The sequence below is a fragment of the Arabidopsis thaliana genome (genome assembly GCF_000001735.4).
Source record: "Arabidopsis thaliana chromosome 1 sequence".
Lineage (NCBI taxonomy): Eukaryota > Viridiplantae > Streptophyta > Magnoliopsida > Brassicales > Brassicaceae > Arabidopsis > Arabidopsis thaliana.
In genome coordinates this window covers 25217338-25244603 of record NC_003070.9, presented here as the reverse complement: position 1 = coordinate 25244603, position 27266 = coordinate 25217338, and the positions used below count along the sequence as shown (strand labels likewise).

General features: G+C 33.8%; 4 protein-coding genes, 2 long non-coding RNA genes and 1 other non-coding gene across 9 annotated transcripts; 3 read left to right on the top strand and 4 right to left on the bottom strand.

Annotated features, from left to right (window-relative positions):
- The first annotated feature begins 766 nt into the window (after positions 1-766).
- On the top strand, positions 767-5487 carry ASY1 (DNA-binding HORMA family protein). Its single transcript, NM_105405.1, has 22 exons — positions 767-893; positions 1025-1081; positions 1327-1423; positions 1540-1608; positions 1702-1794; positions 2001-2121; positions 2222-2291; positions 2387-2428; positions 2765-2893; positions 2976-3089; positions 3198-3240; positions 3325-3360; positions 3455-3582; positions 3691-3703; positions 3851-3927; positions 4028-4123; positions 4232-4382; positions 4471-4547; positions 4612-4672; positions 4748-4896; positions 4992-5102; positions 5204-5487. Exons 1-22 carry the CDS (start codon positions 891-893, stop codon positions 5255-5257), a joined length of 1791 nt encoding a protein of 596 aa, NP_564896.1. The 5' UTR covers positions 767-890; the 3' UTR covers positions 5258-5487.
- AT1G67365 lies at positions 5274-6209 on the bottom strand. Its single transcript, NR_139904.1, has one exon. It is a non-coding gene; the product is annotated as an other RNA (long non-coding RNA).
- A 178-nt stretch (positions 6210-6387) lies between these two features.
- AT1G67360 (Rubber elongation factor protein (REF)) lies at positions 6388-7823 on the top strand. Of its 2 annotated transcripts, NM_179525.3 has the most exons (3): positions 6388-6608; positions 6691-6930; positions 7050-7823. In NM_179525.3, exons 2-3 carry the CDS (start codon positions 6691-6693, stop codon positions 7530-7532), a joined length of 723 nt encoding a protein of 240 aa, NP_849856.1. In that variant the 5' UTR covers positions 6388-6608; the 3' UTR covers positions 7533-7823. The 2 variants fall into 2 exon arrangements, with proteins under 2 accessions (NP_849856.1, NP_176904.1); NM_105404.3 differs by having other exon boundaries at positions 6568-6930; positions 7050-7793.
- On the bottom strand, positions 7726-9333 carry AT1G67350 (NADH-ubiquinone oxidoreductase). 2 transcript variants are annotated; one of them, NM_105403.2, is made up of 3 exons: positions 9060-9333; positions 8472-8784; positions 7726-8000 (listed from the first exon to the last, which is right to left on the bottom strand). In NM_105403.2, the coding sequence occupies exon 2, from the start codon at positions 8776-8778 to the stop codon at positions 8482-8484; it is 297 nt and encodes a 98-aa protein (NP_564895.2). In that variant the 5' UTR covers positions 8779-8784; positions 9060-9333; the 3' UTR covers positions 7726-8000; positions 8472-8481. The 2 variants fall into 2 exon arrangements, with proteins under 2 accessions (NP_564895.2, NP_001077784.2); NM_001084315.1 differs by having other exon boundaries at positions 8472-8791; positions 9060-9125.
- Positions 9334-12660: 3327 nt separating this feature from the next.
- Positions 12661-14365, bottom strand: AT1G67340 (HCP-like superfamily protein with MYND-type zinc finger). The gene is made up of 3 exons (NM_105402.3): positions 14058-14365; positions 13810-13972; positions 12661-13734 (listed from the first exon to the last, which is right to left on the bottom strand). The coding sequence occupies exons 1-3, from the start codon at positions 14279-14281 to the stop codon at positions 12982-12984; spliced, it is 1140 nt and encodes a 379-aa protein (NP_564894.1). The 5' UTR covers positions 14282-14365; the 3' UTR covers positions 12661-12981.
- A 10284-nt stretch (positions 14366-24649) lies between these two features.
- Positions 24650-24848, top strand: AT1G08933. Its single transcript, NR_139525.1, has one exon. It is a non-coding gene; the product is annotated as an other RNA (non-coding RNA).
- Positions 24794-25041, bottom strand: AT1G08927. The gene has a single exon (NR_139524.1). It is a non-coding gene; the product is annotated as an other RNA (long non-coding RNA).
- Between the last annotated feature and the right edge of the window lie 2225 nt (positions 25042-27266).

Here is a 27266-nt window from a genome sequence, read left to right as displayed (position 1 = left end):
GAAGAGATAAGAGTGATTATAGTCAGACAACGAAAATATCTGGTAATAATTGTAATGAAACCCTAATCAAAGTTTATTTTTATTCTTCATTTTTAATTTTCATTACAATTTATAACAGTTAGTTATTTTTGTTGACTATGACATTTAATAAAATGGAAAGAATTTAACAATTAATGCATTCCGTATAAATGGCACAGGATAAAATATGCATTCAGATTTCTTTCCATGACACCAGAAATCATAACATATATAACCATCACCAAGTTGGTTATTTCAAGTCTTTAACGACTTTTGAAAGAAAAAGAAAAATACAAAACGAAGAAACAAAACAAAATTTTCAAAAGAACAGAAATGTAATTGGGGCTAAACCCAAAAACAATATATGAGCCTGGGTTGGGCTGTAACATTAAATAATCAAAAAACAAAATTATACTAGAAAAATTAAAATCAGGGTGGGGTCCAGTTAAGAAGAGCAACGAACTTTTGGATTTTGGCAGCGCTTGTACGTGATTATAGTAATTAGACTATATTGCCCCTACTACCATCTCAAATACCAACGTTACCCCTAAATATCTTCTGGACGTTGAAACGAATAGACGATATTGACCCTGCTTTTGTCACTAAATACCAACGTTACCACTAAATATCTTTCGCGTCGTTACACAATTAGTCGATTTTACCCATGCTATCACCACTAAATATCAGCTTTGCCACTAAATATTCTTCTCCATTTCTATAAACTTCAAACGATCTCCCAGACTCCCTCACTAGTCATAAACTGATAAACATTCTCTCCATTTTCAATTTTTTTTGAAATTTTCTCTTCCCTCCTTCTCTCTGAGAATTCCTCCGACGACGAATCTCGTTATTCGTTTCACACTTCTGCAAAAATGGTGAGAGCAGAAATCGCCGATCATCAATTTTCTCCTCTCCGTCTCGTTCTTCATCTTAGTCTATGAAATTTTCGCTCTGTTCAAGTTCTCTCAGTCTGATTTTAGCGTTTCGTTTTGTTTCTTACCTCCAGGTGATGGCTCAGAAGCTGAAGGAAGCAGAGATCACTGAGCAGGACTCGCTTCTTCTGGTAAGCTACGCCGATCATCGAGCTTTTGAGTTTTTGTTTCTTAACGATTCGTGAAATTTCTAGCTCCTTCCTGGTGATTTTCGTAGATATTGATCTGGATTTCAGATCTCGTTCTCTTATACTTAGTTTTTCGCTTAATCTGAAGAATCGTGAACAGTTTCTATGTTTGTTACGCGTTAATCAGCTGGAGTTTTTAGCTCGTTTACACTGACGTCTTTGTTTTGGTTTTCGTTTTGCTGAAATAGACTAGAAATTTGCTTCGTATTGCTATCTTCAACATAAGTTACATCAGAGGACTCTTTCCTGAGAAGTATTTCAACGATAAATCGGTTCCTGCTTTAGGTGAGATGCTAATCTGGAAGTTTCTAGAGCTCTTTGGCTCTGGGATCTAAAGAAATCAAGTTAAATTTTCGATTTCGGTAAATATTGTAACTAATATTGGGCGGACGCTTTTGTAGATATGAAGATTAAGAAGCTAATGCCTATGGACGCTGAATCTCGCCGATTAATTGATTGGATGGAGAAAGGTTTTCTATACTAATGATTTTGGCATTTATCGCTTAGTTTCAATTGTGTACTCGTTTATCTTTGATGATTTTGTTTCTTAATATGGAATCTAGGAGTCTACGATGCGCTTCAGAGGAAATATTTGAAGACGCTCATGTTCAGCATATGTGAAACTGTTGATGGTCCGATGATTGAGGAATACTCATGTAAGTTCTGGCGAATGATTGATTAGCTTGATAAAAATGTGTTCGCCGGTGGGTGATTTGATTAATTGATGCCTCATCCCTCCCTGTTTAATTGGTGTATGCTTTGATGATTGTGCTTTTTTGCATAATCGCTTTATGCTAAAATTCAATGCTCTATATATATGTAACATCCATTATTGATTGATGAAGGGTCTGTGTTATTGCAGTTTCTTTCAGCTATTCAGATTCTGACAGCCAAGATGTCATGATGAATATCAATCGTACTGGAAATAAGAAAAATGGAGGAATATTTAACTCCACTGCTGACATTACCCCAAATCAAATGAGGTGCAGTGTTGAGATAATTCTTTCCTACTTTGAGTTTGAGGTCTATATTTATCTTCCGTAACAGGCTTTATAATTTTTCATGATTGTGTACTTAAATCAGGAGTTCAGCTTGCAAAATGGTTCGTACACTAGTTCAGCTGATGAGGACTCTTGACAAAATGCCAGATGAGGTAATGAATATTGTAGCTACTCTTCAGTGGAGTTTCATTGACCTCAGTTTTCATATTGCTGATTACTGAGATTCCTACCTTTTTTGCTTCTGCAGCGCACCATAGTGATGAAGCTTCTGTACTACGATGATGTGACGGTATGATTACAGCCTTCCTGAATTCTCTGAACCCTGGTGACATTGCTATGATCTCAATGTAGCTTCAATAGAGCTTCTTTCGTTTAATAACTTATAGACTAGCATATTGTGGTAATAAGCATCCTTATTTTGTGAATGTGACTTTTCTCATTTACTGATTGATTCTACACACTTATAACACATACAGGCTAGCTTTGAATTTGTTGTGTTTGCATTCATTTTCTACTTTCTTTTGGAATCATGTCTTTACATTCATCTTATATCACTTTTCTCTACTATGCCAAAATTGAATGCCCACAAGAAAGACTGACAGCTGTTGTTTAAACCTTTTTGCAGCCACCAGATTACGAGCCACCTTTCTTCAGAGGCTGTACAGAAGACGAAGCTCAGTATGTATGGACAAAGAATCCTCTGAGAATGGAAATTGGGAATGTTAACAGCAAACATCTCGTGTTAACGCTAAAGGTAACGTGATTGAAGAATAAAGCAACTCGCTATACATGTTTCTTGTCTTATGATGTCAATTCATTGTGGATGATCTGTGCAGGTCAAGAGCGTGCTTGATCCTTGTGAAGATGAAAATGACGACATGCAAGATGATGGTAAGAGTATAGGACCTGATTCTGTACATGATGACCAGCCTTCTGATTCAGATAGCGAGGTTAACAAAGTCTCTAATTTGCTCATCTGCTTTGTACTCAGATCTTTTACATCCTATGTGCATTACACTCCACTGTGCCTATAATGTAATGTTCATTGTTGTTTTCAGATCAGTCAAACACAAGAAAATCAATTCATTGTGGCGCCAGTAGGTAATGATGAGTAACAAACCCTTGTATGCTTATGCCAGTCTAGTAATGTTTTCACTTATCTGAGTTAACTTAATAATCTAACAGAGAAACAAGATGACGATGATGGAGAGGTTGATGAAGGTAAATTTACTATACAAATATTACTTCAAAAATTTGGTTTCACGGTATTGGAAAAGCTTTCTTCTAATTTCACCTATCTTTTAAATGCTTCAAGATGACAACACACAGGATCCGGCTGAGAATGAACAGCAGTTAGCAAGGGTGAAGGACTGGATCAACTCCCGTCACCTTGATACTCTGGAGCTCACAGATATTCTTGCAAACTTCCCAGATATCTCAATAGTAATGAGTTGTTCCTCTTCATTTCCACCTTAGAAAGTGTAACTGAGCTCTTGCATGTTTAGTTTCCGCCATTTCTTAACTCTAAGCCACTCTTTTTTATGATTTCAGGTTCTATCTGAAGGTAAATCAAGCTTGATGATGATAACTAGGCAAAAACACGCTTGAAGCATCATCATATGATGATTAATAATACAGTTTGATAATAGCTATCTGTTGTTAACTTCAGAGTCTGTCTTCCTATACTAACTGGTCACAATCTGACTTTCAGAAATCATGGATCAGCTCGTGACAGAAGGTGTTCTTTCGAAAACGGGGAAGGACATGTACATTAAAAAGAGAGACAAGGTGATTCTTTTATCCTGACTCCTACTTTGGTTTCATTTACTTATGACTTTCGCCTTTGCTTTTAAATTTTATTTTCTACCTACTTACCCCAAAATTTCAGACACCAGAGAGCGAATTCACCTTTGTGAAAGAGGAAGCCGATGGTCAAATTTCTCCAGGGAAATCTGTTGCTCCTGAAGACTACTTGTACATGAAAGTGAGGGAGACTCTGACTTCTTACTCTATGTTTAACACACTAGCTCAAAGGATAGATGAATAGAGATGGTCCGGAGATCCATGATTGACACTTGGCTTTTTTTGTTAGGCTCTTTACCATTCTCTTCCGATGAAATATGTGACAATTACAAAGCTTCACAACATGCTGGATGGTGAAGCCAATCAGACTGCAGTTCGTAAATTAATGGACAGGATGACCCAAGAGGGCTACGTGGAAGCTTCGAGCAACCGCAGGCTAGGTTTGCTACCTCAATTCAGACCCTTCTCTGTTAAGTTATGTTGGTTGTTGTGTCATTTTTTCCTCACTGATGCAATGTTTATAAACAGGGAAGCGTGTGATTCATTCTAGTCTAACTGAGAAGAAGCTAAATGAAGTCAGAAAGGTTCTTGCCACCGATGATATGGTAATAATACTTGAAAACCAGAATACCTCTTTGGAACAGCTTTCTAATGTGAATGGTTTCACAGGATGTGGATGTTACCGAAACTATTAACAAGACAAACGGCCCAGATGCCAAAGTAACCGCAGGTACACTCCTTATTTGCACTTTGCAACCCAAGTTTTAAGCTGTTTTAATCGATCTGACATATTTGAAACAAATAGATGTATCTACCTGTGGAGGTATCCACTCCATAGGTTCAGACTTCACACGCACGAAAGGAAGATCTGGTGGGATGCAGCAGAACGGCTCTGTTCTAAGTGAACAGACTATCTCTAAAGCTGGGAACACTCCCATTAGCAACAAGGCACAGGTAGTATGAAATCACCACTGAGAGTGATAGACATATCTTACTGTGTATATGACTCTTTTAAGTGTTTGCTAATTTGGTTATTGTTGCTCACTCAGCCTGCGGCTTCGAGGGAGAGCTTTGCGGTACATGGTGGAGCTGTTAAGGAAGCCGAGACAGTCAACTGTAGCCAAGCCTCACAGGACAGACGTGGCAGGAAAACCAGCATGGTATCTTACACTAAACCATATAAACTCTCTCTACGTTTTTCAACTTTTTAGTTATTTGCTGAAAGAAACTGACATGGTTCTTGTGATTGTTATTCCTACAGGTGAGGGAGCCTATTCTGCAGTACTCCAAGCGTCAGAAATCTCAAGCTAATTGAAGACACCACCTCTATCAGACACCATAACCACCTTCTTCAGTGGTGATGATATTAACCTGAAACACTCGCTTTTTATTGCTTTATTTCTCCTCTGCATTCAGACTATTTTCATACTCCATGCTTGTTATTATCTCTCTTAAAGTATCATATCTTATCGCACTTTTGGGAAGATAATTTATTGCATATCAAACTTTAACACTTATTAGTTATTACTGTGAGTATTATTCACTAATGCTCTACATGCTTTTATGGAACAAGTATGAAGTATAGGACTATCTTCGTTTTAAATTCCCCTGTCGATCACTTTAATCCAAAAACTTTAACTTTAGATACTAACACGTGTTGAAACGTGTACTACGCCATTCCACGCGTCAGGAAATCGAGCACCGCCGAATTCATCTCGCCGGAGCATCACCGCCTTCGATCAGTCACCGCCGATCCGTCTAGTAGTGATGGATAGCCTTCTCCTTGTTGTCGATCTCGAATCCAAATCCAATAAACGTCGAAGATCTGCCGGATAGAACAAAGAAGCTGCTTCAAAAATCTCCAAGAAACACCAGCGCCAGGGAAGCTTCATCTATAACGACACCCATATTGGTGAAGTCGATTCTTTGCTCTTCCTGAGCAAAAGGAATTGATGAAGATATTATTCCTTGAACACAACGGTGAAAACTAAGAGGATTTGTGAAGAAAACGGCGACATCGACAGAAAACATGGATGGAGATCTAAACCAGACAGAGCCGGTTACAAAAGCTGACCTAAAGTCAGATTATTCAATTCGCCGTAGCGAAATTTACAGATTCCGATTAACGGAAAACAAAAGAAAAACCAAATACTAATCTCCGATGGAGATCGGAGAACGGAGGTTCTCTCTCTCTGAAGAGTACGAGAGGGGTAAACTGGGCCGCTTATTTCGCATGTACGTTATTGGGCTTCTCTTTGTAATTGCCCTAATGGACTGTTTTAATGAAAGTATTTGGCCGACAAAAAATAATCCAAAAACTTTAACGCTTATACGTTCACTACTCAATGGAAAGTATACACGTGTTCGTACAAGAATCCCCTAGAATATTTTCGTCATTCCGAGCCCACAGCTTAAAAGTCCAGAAACATCCACACACGACACGCCTTTCTAGAAACGATTCTTTTTTTAATACCCCACACACCCTCAGATCTATTATCAACCGTTGGATTACGTGGACAAGTCCAATGCCACTCGTATTTTTAACCATTCCTCACACTCCTCAACGTGATGTGAAGATACTTTGCTGTTTCATAACGTCATAAAGAACAGTGACAGGCGAAATTTCTCAAGAAAGCAAATCGGAAGAACTCACAAAAAAAACTAAGGTAAGAGATTATTATCATCACTTTTGTTCTTCCTTCACTCAAAACTACGATCAAAATCGTGATTTCATCGTCTTTGGTGTAGATGGAGACAGAGAAGAAAAATAGCAAGGAGGTAGCGCTAAAACACCTAGCGTTCGTGAGAATTGCAACGATCCATATTCTGGCTTCCGTCTCAAATCTCTACGAATACGCTAAACAAAACTCCGGTCCTCTCAAATCCGCCGTGGAAAAGGTCGAAGGAGCCGTCACCACCGTCGTCACCCCTGTCTATCAGAAATTCAAAGATGTTCCTGATTCTCTCCTGGTCTTTCTAGATCACAAGGTAGAGCCCAATTTTGAATTTCTCATAGATTTAGTCTTTGTTGGATCTGATGACCTAATTTAGAAACCAGATCGTGTTTAGTTTTTCAAACATTTCCTTTCTTTATTTACTTTTGCTAGGTGGGTGAAGTTTCGTACAAGTTTGATGAGCATGCTCCTCCAATGGCTAAGAAAGTGGTGAATCAAGCACATGTATTGATCTACAAGGCGACAGAGAAAGCTCAAAGCTTTGTGAAAGAGGCTCGTACCGGTGGTCCCAAAGCTGCGTTTAACTATGCTGCAACTGAGTACAAGTTTTTCGTTGTGACCAACTCGGTTAAAGTCTGGGCTAAACTTAACCAGTATAAACCAATCCATGCAATGGGTGACAAAGCTTTGCCTGTGGCTGCACACTTTTCCAGTCGGTACAACGATTTGGTGACTGATATGACTAATATGGGTTACTCTTTGGTTGGTTATCTTCCGTTGGTTCCTGTTGATGACATTGTTAAGGCTTATGAAAAGGAAGATGCAAGGAGAAAGAAAGGAGGGGATACGGCTGGAAAGAAAGGAGAGACTACTGATGCGGCTGATGGTGATAAATCATCGTCTGATTCGGAGTAGGATTGAGACATTTTGTGATTTGTTGCTGCTTTGGAAAGTTTGGTTTGTTGGGTTTTGGTTATGTGTGTAAATGATCTTAGGACCTCTCTTTTTTTCTTCTATCACAGAACTTTGAACTAGTGTTTTATCTCTTGGTGCTGTGAAAATGTACTACGTGTGTTTCGATCTTTTTAAACAAGGATGGGTAGTGTTAGCTACATAACTTCGAAGAACATGAAAAAATTATCACATTTTGAGAAATTGTATCAGTATCAAAAATGGAGGAGATGGAGAATCAAAACAACTTTACTAAGAACCAATGAGCATTATTTCTTTCTCGTTCGTAAACAAGTTTGAAGTTATTATTTGAGTTTTGTACCAAGCTCCCAGACACCTTAAGAACAAATAGAAACAGAAGCGGACAAACTCCGAGAAAAATAGCTTGAAAACAAACATGCATCCATCCAGACAGCATAACACATCTTCTTTCTGCAACAAACAAAAACATACAAGTCTCATTTCCTATAGGAAGCTACGATAGTTATGCTTAAATGAAGCTGAAACTGTAGAAAACTAGGAAGAAAGACTGTAGATTCCAAGCACATATGTTAAGGAAAAGAGATGTACAAACTCGTCAGCTCCAAGCCACAATGCGGGTAACGAACAAAGTATTCACTACTGATCACATATCAATATGTAGCTTAGACGCAAGTGCAAACACTAATGTTCAGAACATTTCGTCCAACCCAAAAAGGTTAAATCATATATCGACCAACCCAAATTCCTCTACTGACAGAGACAAAATCATCACATATCGACCAAAGCAAGTTCCTCTACTGACTATCTAGACCAACGCAAATTCTCTAATGACAGAGACAAAAACAGCTATAGAGTAATCTAGTATAGAAAAGCCATATTCAAATGCTGAATCAAAATGGTTCCATACAATTAAAAACTCACCATTGTTTGATTAGTCTGAAGATGAGGAAGAGGAAGAAGGAGGAGTGTAGTTGTCCTCGAGAAGATCATCATAAGGATCCCTTCGACCAGCAACCTGACTGATCTGAGGATCCCAACGAAGCTGAGCATTGTGACGCTCAAATGTCCAGAATCCATAAGGACGAATAGGCAATGCCCACATCTCCTTAATCTTCTTGCACCTCTCATGCATCTCATATATGTGTTCCCTCGCTTTCCTGTCTCGTTCCTCTGGATTCTCCATTAACCTTAACACCAAATTCTCCGCGAATTCCATTATGAAACCCATATTTCACTGCAAACTCAAAAACACACACTTCTTACATTCAATTTAACCCGAAGATTGGTTTTTTAAAATCAAATCGAAGCATTGAATCCATAAATTGGACTCTGTGACCTAAATTTCTGAAACCATCTCGTTATTTACTTAATGCAAGCCAACAGCTTAACCATGGAAATCACCCAGAAATTAGGGTTTCTATCAAATCGACGCATTGATTTCCACAAATTGGGTTCTTAATCTAGATCTAGGTTAAGTTTCTAGGATCCATACAATAAAATGGAACTTACCTTAATATTCGAGACCAAACGAGGAAGATCGGTGAAGCTTTTGCTTTGGGATGGTCAGAGAGTTCTGGATTCGAACGCAGCGCAGAGCGAGTGTTGATGAAGAAGAAAACAAAAATCTGATAGGAATAGAAACTGCGTGTTGTTTTGTACTGAGAATAAAGAAACAAGACGTTTTCTGTAACAAAAACTCCACCCTGTTTATGCCTCCCTTTACGGAATGCCGTGGCCAAAATTTGACCAAACCTATTCAGCTGTCAAATATATGGCTACAACTAAACTAGTGCTAGACTGCTGGGCACTGATATACCAGTTACAAGTATTTGATCCGTTATCCATTTAGTATCCGTCTTTAAAAAAAAGGTATATATAATTTTTGAGTCGGGTAAAGGTTAATATGGATCTATTCCGGAAAAGGTTAATACGGATCTGAGATTTTTTGAAAACCGAATTTCTCCCAAACCAAACAAACCGATCCGAACAATCCGGTTCAGCCAAGGCCTAATATTACATGTTAATAAGGATCGAGTATCATATATTATTACAACTTTTTTGAAAATTCACAACATTGAATTTCTCTTTCTACTTAATATGCAACAACTACATATGTGTGTATATCATTTTGAACCAAAAGCTGGCAAATTCTAACAACTAGCAATAAATGGGCTGGACCTCTTTGTAGCACCCCACCCTCACCATGAATCTACTTTTTATCGTTCAAAGTTCAATTAAGCTGATACATTTATTTTCTGACCCCAAAAAGAAGGTAAATGAACAGAAAGTTCCAATAGATTTGTTTGCTATCGAAAGCTACTTATTAAATGTGTCAATATTGGTAGGTGATTTAGACAATTCTACCGACTAAAAATCAGTAATTACATACTCATGATATATAATTTAATTTAATGCAAGTTTGTTGGTCCTAAACATAGGGTTTTACGAAAAGGAGCCTATTTAATTCGTTGATGAAAGCATAGCGCTAGTTTGATTAGCTTAAGAAAACACTTACGCGACTCGATCCACATAAATTAGATTTATATATGACGTTAAATAGTTTGGCCACTTTGAAAAGTATTTTTGATAACTATACTTTTAAAAATCACGGTTTAATTTTTAATAAACTCTTTCATATTTTTTTTTGTTCCATTTGTTATGTTTATTCCACCTATAAACCATACTTGAATCTTTTGCTTCAAAAAAAAAAACAAGCATACTTGAATCTTTGATACTTGCTCTACTAATTCAGTTACCTATGTAGTTATGTTCATGCTGTGACCAATTGGAATAGTTACGTTAAAAAAAATATTTATATTTAGCAGCATTGCTTTATTCTTTTTTTTTCAACTTTTTATATCTTACACTATTTAATTTCTCAAAGACTATTTGATTAAAAATGCTTTGTGGGTGGGTCTAAAGTTTTTTCTTATAATCCCACTTTCCTCAAAATTCCTCATTCTCTCCCACTAATACACTCCTCTATGTTCCCTAATTTGCTTTTCTCTCTAATGTTTTCTGACAATAAAATCATAAGATACGTCACCAAAATTGATCCATGTAAAAATTTATGCTGTTCTGTTCATTTGGTTGTTAATACTTAATACTCTACAAATTTCGTCTGAAATACAAACTTTAAGATTGAATTATCTATACGAAAGAAACATTTTGAAATCTATTAACAAAATGTGTTCTCTTGGTTCCCTCATTTAGTGGTAAAAGTATATATGCGCAATAATGGTTTGAAAGCAAATTGTAAACCAATGATGATGGATTGATGGGTCCAAAAAATAAAACATTGGTGTTTTTCAGCTAATATTGTGGTTGTGGAGACAATAACGTATCAAAGAGGGTCCACGATTATTTATTTAAAATCAGAAATTTCACTTTCTGTTAATCCATTTTTGATTTGCAGTAGAGGTTTTCCCGGTCTACCTAATTGAATTACGAAAAAGGAAAACAAAAAAAAAAGGCACGAATTACATGATGAAAAAGAAAGGTAATACTATATAGATTGCACACCCCATGATACTTTGTTACCCATTAAATCATAAAAAATTTTAGTTTAATCACTACTTATTTTAATTATGAACTGTTGCCTGCTGCTGGTATGAGTATCGACAATATTTAATTTTAAGATATAACTTTACCTTGAAAGCTAAATCTCAATTATCAAGTCACGTTCATGAGTTTATAAATCATTGTCCTGCGGATTTAGTATGTCCAAACCCTTTGAATTAGGTGTGGTCAATATATCCATAATGAGTAGTAGTAACTCCTTCAATTTATTAGGTCAAATTGCCAACTATTTAGAGAAATAGGTTAGTTTGATCTACAAAAGTTCAAGAAAAATGTGTAATTGAACGTTCTCTATAAATATTAAAGAACAATTTCTATCCATTTACTTATGAACTAGGCCATTAGAAAAAAGTTGGACAGAAATCTTAAGTCAGTTCGCTTTTTTTTTTCCTCATGCGATTGAGAGGGTGATTCGATGGAAGAAAATAGAAATTTTACCGGTAGAGTATATGATTCATATACATATCTAAATTTGTCTGGAAGGCTTTGTAATTTATGATTGGTTTTGTTTTACTCTCATTAGTTAATTACTGGGTTATTTATATTTTATTTTTTTGGGGTCAAAACGAATTGTTAAATTTATAATTTCCTGTAAAATTATTTGCCTAACCTTTAATTTTTACTAACCCCTAATTCTTTTCTAATCCATTTTGCTAACATTTTCGTTTTTATCTAGACCATTAGATTGAGTAACAAGAACAATCGGAAATAAAGGAGAACACTAACATTCTTTAAGAAAACTTGACCAACGGTTACAAGCCTAACAAAACTTTAAGGGGGCATGGGAAATAGGTGAAGATTAAGTTACCACCATCAACAGATAGTAAGTGTAACCCATTCAATTATCCGGAGGCAAACTTGGAACTCGAGATTCGCTTCTTCGGTTGTGAAGTTAACCTCGCATGGAAGGATGAGAAACTTGAAGACTGCCTTGCACTAATACTTACTAAGAAAGAAGGACAAATAATGATCTAGAAGTGTTCATGGACTGATGGACCTGAGAAAGATGTTACATATTTCTATGAATGGACGCTTTGCAAGGCCTTCCTCAGGTCAAATAAGTATGCCTTCAAGGCTTGAAGATCGGGGAAATTTCACATACACATATATGGAAGCTCTATGCGATCTTTCGTAAAGTGTGAGCACCATTGCCTTAAAACTTCAAATGAATTAGGACAAAAAATGATTGAATATATGAATGCAAAAGTCTAATTCGCGAACATGTTGCCGGCAATAGCAACCTCAACCATGAAGATGTTGGAGTAATGGTTGTCAATATAATTGCTAATTCTCTCCATCGTGCCTAACTTTTCAACTGACTAAGATCATACAAAGACCATTCTTCACAATAGTCAGACAATCATAGATTTCTAAAGGGGACAATGAAAATGATATTAGAAGGCAAGATGATTGATTTCAAAATGGTGTAGGGACATTATGCAAACCATGAGGGAAACCTAAGGCGAAACAAGAAAAAACTCAACACTCAAGATATATACGAGTCAAAACCTTATCCTCAGCTCATTGAGATGATAAAAGAAACTAGCAAAACTAAATTGTGACTCAAAATCAAGAAAATTCGAATATGAAAAAAGAAGAATAAAGAAAATTAGATCCTCCGACAAAGATAAGATGCAAACTAAAGTAAGATTTATACCATGAAAAATAAAAGCCGTTCATTTTATAACTCTTCTTTACAATAGATTGGAATTACAAAAATTACTCTACTCGATAGTAATTTTTTATCCTAATCTTTTCTACTAATAGCAAAAAAAAAAAAACGAAACTAGCTTCCGTTTACCTCATCTCTCGTCGTTTTTTTTTACTATTCAAAGCAGCCGTTACATTGCCGTTAACTCATTGGAAGCAAAACATTATCACCGTTACCATTTCCGTCAATCTGAACGTTACCTTCACCACCGTCACCTTCCTCTAGCCACCGTTGCACCGGAGCACAATCCATTTTATGCCGGAGTTTCCAATCTAAAGCTTGACAAGCGCGTGAACAATAATTAACAACGCCACAAACCGAACATCTCCTAAACTCATGCTTCCTCGTCTCCGGTCGTCCACAACCAGCGTGTGAACACAATCTCAACCCATCTCCGGGACAATCTCCGCCGCGAACAGCGAACCAATCCGCTAAAAACCTATTCGCGGGATGTGTTTCCGGTGCCGGTACATTACATCCAAAATCACTAAGCAAAGGACAAGTTTGTTGACCATGGTTAGGAACAACCGGAGGTGGTGGCTGTGATAAAGAAAGCCACGTTGACCTAGCTTGTATACCGGAAGATAAAACGGCGGCGAGTTCACGAGCGTTGGCTTGAACTAAAAACCTCCTACCTTCAGAGACGTTTTGAGGAACTCCATAACCATCTTGAAGACAGTGACCTAGCTCACGTAGCGCGTCGACGTGTCCAAGAAAAGCGGCACGCGCGCATAAAGCCACACCGGCTCTAAGATCTTTATCATTCTTTGAACCACCGCTTCCGTTGAACTGAATCACTGCTAAGGAATATAACGCCGGCGCGTGAGAACTAATCGCGGCTTTAGCCATTAACGACGCGCCGTTTCCTCTGTTTTGTAAACAATAAAACCGAATCTACACGAAAATGGAAATGAATATCAAAATTTAAGAAACTTAACAATTAAAATGAAATAAGTTTTAGAAACTAACCATTCCTAGAGTGTAACAAGCTTCGAGACTTCCGGCGTCGACACACCTTTTTAAAAACCGGTGAGAATATTCCGACCAATTATGAGCTTTAACAGCGATAGCTTTAGGAGATAATCTCGACAACACAATAGGATTCATAGCTAATCCTTTTAATCTCTTACATCTGTTCCCCAAAAGAAAACACAATCAAAATTAGAGAGACAAGAACCGAAAACCGACAAAAAGAGATATAACCGGTGAAAGCTTACGTCAGCAAAACGTTGATGAAATCAGCAGGACATCGAGAAGTAGAGCCAAGTTTACAAAGTATAGAGATAACAAGATCGTCTGGAATTGAATCTAGCAAATCGGCTCCGGTTGTGTTTTCCGGTACCGGAGAAACAGAGGAAGGAACAACAACACATCGTCGGCGTTTTCTTCCCGGAGTAAAGTCACAGGAGAAGACTCTCTTAGTTTTTCTTGAGGGTAACATAATCTTCTTCTTTGTCTTTGAGAGGATTACACAGACTCTCTCTTATCTCTCTGTGTCTATCTTTTTATTCTCTTTGGCTTATAAATATACAAAGTGGTTGAGTTGTTTCTCTCTTCTGCGTACATACGTATGCGAAGCTGAAAAGACGAGTTTACCCTTGTACTTTTGTCTTATTCCCCGGTCAAAGCGTCGTTGACACAGTGTTCGCTTTTACGTAGCTTCAAGAATATTTATGAGGTTACAATAAATAAATAGAGAAATTAGAGGATCTTTTTCTATAAATCGAAATGGTTTTTTTCAAAGGATAAAAATTGTTTGAAAGTAACTAACTCCGATAATTATTTACTTTTTTAACCGTGGAAATTGCTTAGTCGCGCGTCTAAATCACGAGAGTGTAAGAGCGATTAAGGGAGGTATCAGGTATGTAACAAATAAAGGGAGAGAGAGGTCAAACGTAAGGAATCAGCCAATAATATTTTACAACGGTTACTTCTTTTTTGTTGCCGTTTCTCCTCTACGACGTTACTTTTATTTTTGTGTAACTTTGTTATTTTGCTATTTTTTTTATCTCCAAGAAATAATTAAAGTGGAGAAAAAAGAAAAGTTTATATTTGACTCAGAGATAAAGTAAAGTTTGCATTTTTTAAAAAAAAAGTGGAAACTGTTTCCGAAACCGAAGAAAACTGCAACAGCTAAACTAATTTATATGATTTCTTGAAAAAGTAGAATAATTTGAAATGTTAAGATGAAAGGAAAATAAGAAAGCAAAAATGAAATACAAAAATGTTCATAATCGCTTGAGCACAATCAAAAGTGATGGAGGCTAGAATTATGTAGGTGGCAATTCAATATAAGAAGATAGAATTTTAATTTTAAAAAATTCAAAAAAGTTTGCATTGATATGTATAATTTAAAATATATATAATTTAACATTAAATTTTTTAAAAAATTGAAATGTTTATTTAGAGTTCATCATATTTTAACCTCGTCAATACATTTTGGAATTTGAGCATGGTTAAAATTAGCATCAGAGACATAATAGAATGAATATAAAAAATAAGTACATTTGACAAAATAGTGCGTTTAATTTTATATAACAGTCAAAAGAATAGTCTTACATTATTTGATTGTATTTGATAACAATAAATCACATTAATAACATTCACCTAATAAAAAAAAACAGGAAAACTATGAAATAAATTGTAGGAATAATTATTTGATAGTAACAAATCAGAACAATATTGCCACTTAGTTAAGTTCAATCTCATTCATTTCCATCTAACAAATTTGCAGTCTATAATTTAACACCACTTTCCCGAAGAAGTAAACTCATCGAACCACTTTCCTATTAGCTTGTCTTTACTTTATTGGAAAAGTCATCCCACGCCTCTGTTTTTTCATTTTATACCTTTATAAATTCTTACGTTTGTAGTGCGTTTTAATGTCACCTTTGTTTTATTATGAATAGCTTAACAACAGTTAACACTTAAAACATGATGCGATTAACCTATATTGTAAATCCTTTTTTAATCTTTATTGTTCAATACAAAAATTCAAGTACATCAAATCTAGACCGACTAACATTTTAAAAATATGACATATAAGAAAATGTCGGAAAGTTGAAAAGACGTGTAATTTGACAAGGTAATTAACTAATGATATACGTAATTAGGACAAATAATATAGTGATTATCAACAAGATGTTAAATAATGGTTCTCAAGGCAGACGATTCGTCGGCGTTAGCTTGAAGGCCTGGTTAAGCTATTAGCTGATTGACGTGAATCTCCACGACCACACAAGGACCAGTCATCTTATGCCTCTTTGTACGTGTGGGACTCACTTGTCTCCCCCATCGAGTTCTCTCTCATAAATTCCATTTTTGTTTAATTTAACTTTCATCTTTTTACCAATCTCGTAAGTCGTAAGTAAAACAAATTAAACGATAACAATAATTCCAACAAAAAAACATCATCTTCCCACAAATCTCTTAAATCGTAAGAAAAAAAACAAATCAATATCAAAAATGACGTTAACATACAAATAGGAAACATACTATATACGTAATATGTGTATCTAACAATCTCTCTATGTAATTTGCATAGGATTTGTCATTTGTGGGTCAGTTTCTGTTTTTTCTCGGTCCGCGATCAACGCAAAAATATACAGTTGGAGGGTGAAAAAGTTAAACGAGTTCGAGGATAATATCGATGAGAGAATGGTTGGTTATAATACATACATTTGTGATTGTAGAACGGTCTAATTATATTTGAAGCCGACGTGATTTGACATTAGTTTGTGCACAAACAAGATACGTCTCTAATAATATTAAATTTTATTTACGTATCAGTTGACCTTGAGGCTTCATTGTAACAAGATCTATCGTTTTATGAATCTTCCTCACATATCTAATACTTTAGTTGTTAGTTACTTCTCTTTAGAGAAACAAGAAATTCATATTTTACTACTATTTTCTATTTGATTTCACCTTTAATTACTGTAAGCTTTTATCATGGTCGTAGATAACAAATGAACATGAAAGGAAAAAAAAACTATAAACAAACCTAACAATAAGAAGAGTGTTCTGGATATATGTGAGCCAATGTCATGTTTTGGCTATATATTATATAGTAGAATAATACTAGAGTACTTCACATTTTACTAATCATTATCCTTCATACTTGTATACTACCTGTGTTATATATATCCGTATGTACAATAAGTCAATAATGAGGCCATGATTATCCTACAAATAGATATCACATACATCATATTTGAAAAAGAAGCAATTTTACAGTATCCTTTTCCATTATTTTGTGTTCTAAAGATGATTTTTGGTGAGTGTTTCTTTATTTTTTCTCTGTTTATTTTTTTTTTTTTGTTGGTTTAATTTTTTTTTCTTTTTTTTTTACTTCACTTTATTATTTTTGGTTTAGAAGATAGAAAAATAGTTTGACCTTTTAGTTGAGTGCATTTGGCCCTCTCGCTCCACATGAGTTCGTCTTCTTCGTATAAGAACGAATTAGTCATATATTTTCAAGATCAAATACATAAATCCTCCTAATCAATTCAAAACTAATAAAAACTATAAATGACATTATTTTTGTAGGTGTATAAGATATAAGAGTATAATAAATTGTTATAGAATTAGTGTGAAATGTATCAAAATTTCACTTGTTTTTTTTAATTAAAATTGAATCCCTCAGTTTTAATATATTATTATTTTATCCATAAAAAAATTACAAAATACAGTTATATTAATATTATTACACTACTTAGATATATTTATATTAAAAATAGTTAGTAAATTAATTAATATATAAAATACAACAATAATATATATTCAATTAGAAAATACAATGCCACCACAAATGATAAATTAAAAATACAAATTTAACAACAAAAATAGAAATATATGAAAAAAAAATCAAATAAACTTGCCGTTAAAAAGAACCTTAACCCACAATAACCTAGTGACTTTAATTTCAATAAAGTTAAATTTTAATACTATAGTAATTTAATTGGATATTTGTTTAAAAATAAACTAAGTGGATATAATTTGTAGATTTAAAAGTAAAGAACTATACATCAAATTAAATAGAATATACTTGAAATATTTATTTTAGACGGGAAATTTCCAACCATGTTCTAAATGATCTTTTCGTAACACTCAACTTTTTTTTTTTTTTTTGAACAACTTTCGTAACACTCAACTAGAACACAAAGTATCCTAAGCGAAAATAGATATGTATAGAATTGGGGATGTTGATGTAGAGATATAGTCACAATGAAAAGTAGAAAGATACTTAAATTAGTGGTTAACAAATTAGCTATATATGTTGCCCAAATTCCACACGCAACCTAACATTTTTTCCTTCTACATGGAATGGTCTAAAACTGCATGGCTTTGTATCTAGTTATAGGTCTTAATCATGATGCTAATTTTAGAATTTAGTAGGGGTAGCGTTTATCTGACATTTTTCACGAAACAGTAAGATTTGACTGATCTAGTTTCAAACTGGTACTAATTAATCAAATTATTGGACGTAAATTTAAATAGTAGTGTTTGGAAAAAAAGTAATATCACATGGCAAACATAGAGAAGGCATACAAAATGAGAAGCGAAGGCGTCGTCCCGTGCCCCATTTCACACTCTCGCCGCCGCTATCACGTGCCTTTGCTTCGCCGCTGCCACCTCAACTTTCACGGCTCTGTCGCTTTGATTGTTGGTGAGGTCACCACGTGATTCCAACAACTTTCAAGCTACTTATATTATATTCTTTAATTTTACTCATAATATAACAGATAAAATTATACAACTCAAAATTAAGTCGACCAATTTATTAAAAATTTACTTTATCACAAAGAAAAGAAAAATCTAAAATTTTATCTTTTTCTTTTACAGAAAACAAGAAAAGAATTTATCAAATACATCAACCGAGTACAAACGATTTTATCGTCAATTACTAAAACTATTTTATAGATTTTCATCTCTTATTCCGACTTTTGTTGCACAATTATCTTTGATCTATGTCGTGTTAAATTTTATTTATCAAACGATGCCGTTAAAGATTGGTTAATAAAGTTTCAAAATTAATTACATTTTGAAGTAATGTTACATAGCTCAAAACTACCAAACTAGTAATTATACTTTCAAAGTTACGTATAATTTGCCAAATATTCGAAATGGAAAATAATGAGAGGAGAGGAAGAAATGGTCCCTATGAATACCATCCGTTCACTCTACTAAACAAAAGAAAGATGGAATCAGTTAAAAAGATGAGAAAGAAAGGGACCCATTTCTTGCTGGGAAGTTTGAAGACAGATTTTGTTGTTCCCTTCGAGTGGTGCACGTCTCTCTCCTTCTTTTGCCACGTGTCTTCTTTTATTACACGTTGGACACTTCCCAAACTCGAATCTTTGGATCCTTTTTACTTTTTTGTTATCAAGTTTGAAAGATCAAATTGGAATTATAGGATCATAATTCTCTCGTTGACTGAAAAAAAAACACGAATATGTCCAAAACTATGTTTCGTAAACACATGAAATATTACGCCGTTAGGAGATTATACATACGTGGACGATTTGTATGTTGTACAGTTGTTAGAGAAAATAGGAATTTCAAAGCTAACTAACTCAATTTGTTATGCTGCTGATTGAGTTTATTTGTGGATTTTAGCGAACATGTGACTACAAATTTTGGATAAAAACTTCATGATTTTTTCGCGGATCCGAATGAAAGGGAATATGTTTCTTTCGAAAGAGTCTCGAACTAGAAAACTTCTTGTTAATATTTTTTATTTTCTTTCAAAAACCACTAAATCAAGAGTCACTTATATAGTATATTAGTTTTATATGATATAAAATTATATAAGATTACAACGTTAAAAGTATTTTGACCCACATTAACCCGTAAATCGCAACGCCTACTAATATATGTATTTGTTGTAGTCCCTATAATCCATCCCATTTTAGACCCTATGATATGGCCAAACTCGTTGAGTAGTAGTGGAATCTTTGTATTTTTATTTTTATTGATACCTCTAGCCTTAACGATTTCTAAAACAATAAAATAGAAAAAGAGTGTCTTTTATGGAGCAGGCGAGTAACATAGATCAGATACGTGTGTTGAAAATACGCCCAAGTGAAGTACGTGTCTTTTGCATAATTACATGTATGTGTATGTACGCAATGTTTGCTTATGACTGTATTTTACAGCGTATATCTACGAAAGCAAAAAATGATGAAGTGTTGTACCAACAAACCCTTAATTAAATATATTGCACCTTTTAAAGATCGGCCATGCATGCAAAAGGTGGAGAGTACGTAAGAGTAACCAACAGATTCTCTGAAAATAATTTAAAATCAGGTTTTATAACAACTTTTGGGAAGAAAACAAGTAAAGCAACCTCACACGGTTGTCTGTAAACAAATAAATATATATTAATTTCAAAGTTACCTTCGCTAAAATGTGCATTGGAATTAACTTAGAACGTCGCCAATCTCTGTCTCTATACCTTGGCGTAAAATGATGGGATTTAATTGATGAGTTTCCTTATTGGCAACGAGACAAATTTAGGGGGAACATTAGATGTTAGTTAAGTATTTGGTACTATTTTGGTTTGTCAAAAATAGTAATAACTTTAAATGGCAAATTTTAAAGTAAATTAACCCAATGGAATAAAAGGAAATGAACTTAGACATATATATATAGTTAGTTATGGGTAAGGCCGTGATGATTAGTAAAAGAGAGAAAGATAGATATGTTGTTGCTTGACGCATGCGGAGTCCACTCAAAGCTCGCCTCGTAACTGCAGTGACGTGTACTAAGGGACTGCCTCACGTGACCGATTTTGTTATGTTACATTGATACGTTAAGTACTGTTCAAGGGTCGAAGCTATTTCATTTAAATCTGATTTTTTTGTTCTTCTTATTTGTAATACTTGAAATGTTAATTAACGGATCATTGTATATGATTTTTTCTTCTCCTTTTTTCATCTTTATTACATAGAGTATCACATATTTTGGTTAATAAATACAGCGTCAACTCTAAAATTTAGTGTTGTTAATATTTGAATCATAATTAAAAATCGGAAAGTATGATTGAAGGATAGATGCGTATCTAGAATGAGAGATTATGAGAAACGTTTCTCAAATCACACCTCCACTTGCATTGATTTGATTATTAAAAATCGATTAAATATAAATTATATAACTAAAAATAGCAAAAACAAATTGAGATACCAACAAGAGTATCTCCCAATAAAGATGCTCTAAAGTTATTAGCTAACCATTGGATTTCTTTTAATTATAAAACAACCAATTTACGTACGAAATAAGGTAAATGCGCAAATCTTTGATGTGAAAATGTGATGAGGACGATCATATATCCATCTCCATGTTAACGTGATTTAATTCCTCAAGAATGGACTTGGAAGATGTATAGAGCATTGATCACTTAGAAGTATGAAAACAAAGTTAATAGGTTAAATATCTCTTTTTAACGTATCTATTCGGAGAGGAAATGTATTGGCCGGGTAACGTACGGTAGAGAGGAAGATAAGATTTGATTAAAAGATATGCAGAGTTGGTGGAACCACATATCTCTATAAAATAAGAATCCTTATAGACTTATAGTTCAATCAAGTAAGCTCCAAGTGTTGTTAATGCATTATCATACCATTAACAAGTTTTATTTTATAAAAAAAAACCAAGTTTTATTTTATTTTGAAGGTAAGAGTGAGACATTTGTTCCTGGAAGATGAAGTATCCCACACATGCAGTAACCTACGTGAAAATCAATGCATCGTATTTAATAAATATATACGAGTGTTGGTGTGTGTGACTTAGGACTATATATAAATCGTCTGCATTAATTAATGTAAGCATCCAGAGAATCCAGATTGCGCATGCATAATCTTCTTTCTATATTACTATTTGGGTATATACGGATTAACAATGACATTTCTATCTTTGCGCAGAAGGAATATCAGAAGCGTGATTCTTGAATTTGCGAAAATCCAAAGCTTGGCTGATTTATAATCAAAATTAAGAAATAGTATGAATTAACTACTATAGTACTATATATATATATATATATGCATTTTAGGCTTTTAACTATAAAAAAGAAATAGTATGCATAATGCATTAATCTAAGTATGGTTTGCTCCACCGGTAAAAAGTAATTAATTTCACATTGTTATCAGATTCATATGTGCTGGTTTAACTCTCGGTTCAGAAGTTCATAATAAGAAAAAGAGCATCAGACCCTGAAAGCCGGAATGAGCGCCTAAATGCTGATTTTGTTAGTCTTTAAAGAAGTAGATTTTTATTTTATTTTGACTAATTTCTTCATAATGAATTTATCTGCCGATTGCCCAATAGCCTTTTCATTGGATTTTTTTATGGACTTCAAACATAACAATATTTAACTCATCCAATGAGATTACTTAGATAATTTTGCGATTGAGGGGAATTAATCCTCTTCATCATAGATTAATAGGAAAACTCTTCGAGTAAAATTGTTTTCTTTCTTCTGTCTCTTTCAATTTTCTTTCCACATAACAATAGGTCTTTTTTATGGACCTAAAACATAACAATATTTCTTCTTTTGTAAATCTGTCACAAGAATTGGTTATCTTGGATAATGTACTCAGAAAAATGAGGAAATTTGAAACATTTTTCATGTTTATGAAAAATCGATTCAGATGAAGAAGCATAGTGCTATTCCTGAAATATCAAAATTGCGAGTCGCCTGATTATGAGACTTTAGCAACAACAAAAAAGCTTGCGATCGAATCCGAAATTCCAATAAAAATGTTAGTTTCGGATTAAAAAATAGACAAAAGTCTGAAATTATATAGTTATGTATAAAAGTCAGGCGCATTATATACTTCGCTTAACATGCACATGCACCACGTATTGATATACGTTTATTTGGTTATATTTTTGTCCGACAATAACTTGAAGAACCATTCTCACTTTGGTCTTATTTTAAATGAGAATTACTAAAACAATTCTTAAGAAGTCATATTTTTCTTAATGCGTAACTATTTCAAAGAATTACGAATTGTTAAACGCAAAAACACGTATGCGTTATTCATGACATAACGTAGAAATGGGGAATTCAAGGCCTACCCTAAATCTGATCTAACTAAACGTACACAATATATAAATGTATAAACATGAAGGCATGTAAAAGTGGGAATTTGTGAAAATTTAGCGTAACGAACCATAATAATAAATGGGATTAAGATGAAGGAAACCAAACACATAACTTAACGTTGTGGCCATCTCTCTAATTTGACTTCCAAACCAATTTTTCCAATGATTAAGATGCAAATTGTCATTTATATACATTAAACGAAATAATATGATACAATTCGGAACCAGCTTATATGGTCTGGTATCATCAATTGGTTACTAAATTTCAATCTTAATTTTGAATAATAAAGTAATTAAGTGTTGGTCCCATGGATATATCTGAAACTGAAAAGAGAAGAGAGTGGTACAAAAATATGAGAGAGAAGGCGTGCTTCCTTCAATTTATGTTTGAGTAACATTGAAGTTATCCTAACATTCTCTGTTCATCATTTCTCTTTACTCTCTTCTTTGTTTTTTTTTTACTTTTGTGAATAAATAAATAAGTAAAGTTCCATCGAATCCAACTTCAAATAATTTGGCCACTTGCTAATAATACTGTTCTCTTTTTCTCTTTTTGTACAAATTGTACAGAGTCTTCTTTTGGGTCAAAGTCAAATTTATGTACCTAGTTTATATACAGCCTTTTGTGTGTGTGGTTGAGATATTTATAACTCTTTTAGCAAACCCGAAATTAAAGAGGATGAGGTCAAAGATGAAATAGAAATGTCCAAGTTTTGGTTTTATCGGTATAATTTTTTTACTCTTTTTAAAGGAATCCTATATTTTAACTTTCAACTCTGTTATTGAAAAACAAGCAAAAGAAAAATACATCAAATTAAAATCAATATCTAATTTGGAACAGTTATATGTTTTTCTATCTTTCATGAATCATAGAAATTCTAACCGTAATCTAGATTTTTTTTTTCTTCAGTAAAACAGTTACAAATTGCTAAAAATGATTTATAAGTATAGTAAAAAAGGACATTCGTAATGAATCTTTTAAGTTTTAACCACTGGACCACCACTATTTGGATAGTGGTTATTCATTGATAATTTTTCGTGTTAAAAACTATTTTATAAGGAAAGTCTAAATTATATTTGGTCCATTTTAAAGATAGAAATCGATGTCCACCTTTTTTTTTGTTTTTTTCCTCATTTGCTGTATACTTCTAATTATTTATAGTCATACTTCGTTGTGTCTTAATTATGTATTAGTTTAGTTTAAACTCTTTAACTTAGATGAAGCATACTTAATTACCAAACAAACCAGTAATTTGTTGACCGACGAAAAAGGGGAACGTCAATAACATCTCATCTTTTACTTTTTTTTACGTAAGAGAAGACAAAAGTAGTAATTAAGGAAAGATTGAGAGAAAACATGGTCACATGATCGACGAGAGGCTTAGAAATTGAAGACGTACGTCAACGGCATTAAGTAAAGTTACAATTAGGGTTTCCACAAGAACGTGATCATAAAACCAAAGCTCCATAGAAGACTCATAAAACATTGCTTAATGCCTGCTACTTCTTGGACAACCTTTACGTGTATGATAAGTGAATAAACATAACCACCTTCTAAGTTATCCACTAATTCTTCCCCTTTTCAAAAAGGAAAGAAGATTCATTTTACTTAATTAGCTGATCAAATTTGTATATGTATTTTGATGATGCTAATTATGCGCTATACTTCTACATTTGACATAGTAATGCTAAGAAAAATCCATATTTTTTGGGTGATTAAAATCCATATATTTTGTTACACTAGTTTTCATTCTATTTGAGACAACACGTTTTGTATGTTTACACGATTGTACGGCCACCTCCAAACCACGGGTTCGATGACAGATCAGTGATCACCTCTTTATTGGTTTAGCAAACGACGGCCCTAACCTCGATCCTTTCTCTCGGTTCCTTCTCTAATGGGTTTTTTTTACTTTTTTTGTTTGTTATGTTTTTATTCACTAATTAGTTACAACATTGATTGTAGTTAAATATTTTATATATTGGGTTTCTGACATATTTACGAATTACGACAACTTCTATTTTATATATAATCACTCTTAAGTTTATCTTCTGGTAGTTTTAACCTAAACACACATAATTCCGAAAACTTGAACTTAAATTATACTATATGTGATATCATCTGAAAAATACAATATTTTTTCCACACCTAAAAATCTTCGTTTGGCGCAGGCTATTAACTGCTTTGCCTTATAAACATTGAACCTTCCGGTTGATGTAACATGTTCTAGATTGTTAGTAACTTCTATGCACACTACGCCAAATTGTACTTACTTACTAAAAGTAACACCAACCAAGATTTAACTTATACGGTGACTAATCTCTAATAATCAAATTTGATTTTGGCACAGACCAGACTATCCTCACTTTGCTGCCGTTATCAATATATTTCTTTTTAACCTAAACTCATCAACCACTTGAAAAGTATTCTTATACATATATACATTAACGTCATGATCTGAACCTACGACAAAGTTTATTAATCATTTCTTTGTAAGGTCAGCTGAAAACTACACTAGACATACAGAGACCCTTAGCATGTTTTATTTCCCTTTATCTTTTTAATATCTAGAAAATATCATTTTTAAATAAAGTCTTTTGGATAAATTAGTTATAATAATGATTAAGGTGACTAGTTTCTCTAAACTTAATAAATTCAGTGACGTATATATCATTTTGTTGGAGTTTCCTATGAACCGATTAACCTAAATTTAGCATTGAAGAATTGGTAAGATAAATGAAAATTTGATGCATGGGAAGTATAGATAAAAAAAATGATCTTTTACATAACAATAAAGGATGTGTGGAGAAGATATGAGCTAATACATAGTATAGATGCAAGCAAAAGAACCAACGTCCACCACAAGGTTAAAATGATATGTTGTTGAATCACATATTATAAATTAAGAGTAATCCGATCTTTTGAATCACATGTTCGTATTTTTGGCAAGGCCTTTTGGGTATTTGAGATTTACGACATGTTCGTTGGTAATAGTTTTTCGCAAACTCAATACCCGATCATGTCCACCTCTAGAATTAGTCGAAGTTTCAGCAAAATTTGAATACTCATGGTAAATCTAAGAAAAATGTATTGGTTTTCAGGCTAATATTAGTGCTAGTAATACTTTAGGACTGATACTTTCCATACCGGTACTTTACGGGACATCATTACACGGACTAATATTTCATGAGACAACACACTGAATTGATACTTTTGGCTACTTTTAGCGTAGACACTCGAGATGTTGGCTGGCACGTTTAAGGCCGCTTTTCCAGTTTTGCTATCTTACTTTCTTGTCATTTTCGTTTTTAAGACAAAAATGTTTTTTATTAGCCTCGTTTTCTCGTTTTTTTTTTGTTTCGTACCCTATAAACCTTAATTTCCCAATGTCATATGCTTGTAGTTGGGAGTGTTTTAGTTATTGGTATTTTGATTGTTCTCCTTTTTATGGTATAACATTTATTTTGGACAAAAAAAATCTAACAATTTTGATTTTGTGAGTCATTAGTGGTGGATTAAGCAAAAATAGTACTAACTCAACATTTTTTATACGCATTGTGGTGATCAAGTATCTTCCCATTTATTTTGTTATCTTTGATTGTAGTAGACATAAATATTGTACAACATTCATTTAGTATCTAAGCTGCTGATATGTTAATTTATATTTTTTCCTTTTCATTCTCTTAAAGCTTATCAAACGTATCAAGATCAATTTTGGATTTCGAAAAAGCAATTGAGTTATTTAGTTTACGAAACCCATGCATGAGATGGGATTAATCAAGTTGAGATGTGACTGAAAGGTAGACATATTACGAGCTTGAGAGTGCCCTTTCATCTAACATTAATCTACTCACTAATCCTTTTTTACGTTGACCCGAAATAGAATATATTATCCATTTGCAATCACAATTAGAGCTAAATGCATTTGCTAATGACATATGCAGCCGCCGCCTTTTAAACTTTGGCCTTATGATTTGAGTTTGAAAGCGAGAGGTGGTAGAACAGTTAGTTCTACAAGCCATTGTTGCCCTAATTTTCATTAAAATAGTCCACCTTTTGTTCAAATTTTAGTGGTCGGTATCTAATTTCGATCTAAATAATCGAACTCTTGTTACAAGACTGGTGATTTAATTTTTTACTAACCATTTGTGTATATATGTCAGTTATTATATTAAACTATTTGTCTCGTTGTGAAAAATATTAATGGCATGCGGAGTAGTCAGTAATCAGTTGCATATATAATATATTTGTTAAAGCTTAATATTAGAATTGAAAATTATGTCGACGTCAAAGAAAATAACTGAAATTATGTCTTAACTAA

Bases quoted from the DNA above. Each gene is read 5' to 3' on its own strand.
- AT1G67340 (NM_105402.3), bottom strand. From the start codon at position 14,281: ATGTTACCCTCAAGAAAAACTAAGAGAGTCTTCTCCTGTGACTTTACT. The intron at 13,973-14,057 runs GTAAGCTTTCAC...TTTGGGGAACAG, and splicing joins TTCATCAACGTTTTGCTGAC to ATGTAAGAGATTAAAAGGAT. The intron at 13,735-13,809 runs GTTAGTTTCTAA...ATTTTCGTGTAG, and splicing joins CTTGTTACACTCTAGGAATG to ATTCGGTTTTATTGTTTACA.
- AT1G67360 (NM_179525.3), top strand. From the start codon at position 6,691: ATGGAGACAGAGAAGAAAAATAGCAAGGAGGTAGCGCTAAAACACCTA. The intron at 6,931-7,049 runs GTAGAGCCCAAT...TACTTTTGCTAG, and splicing joins TGGTCTTTCTAGATCACAAG to GTGGGTGAAGTTTCGTACAA.
- ASY1 (NM_105405.1), top strand. The intron at 2,429-2,764 runs GTATGATTACAG...ACCTTTTTGCAG, and splicing joins TGTACTACGATGATGTGACG to CCACCAGATTACGAGCCACC. The intron at 4,383-4,470 runs GTTTGCTACCTC...GTTTATAAACAG, and splicing joins TTCGAGCAACCGCAGGCTAG to GGAAGCGTGTGATTCATTCT.
- AT1G67350 (NM_105403.2), bottom strand. From the start codon at position 8,778: ATGGGTTTCATAATGGAATTCGCGGAGAATTTGGTGTTAAGGTTAATG.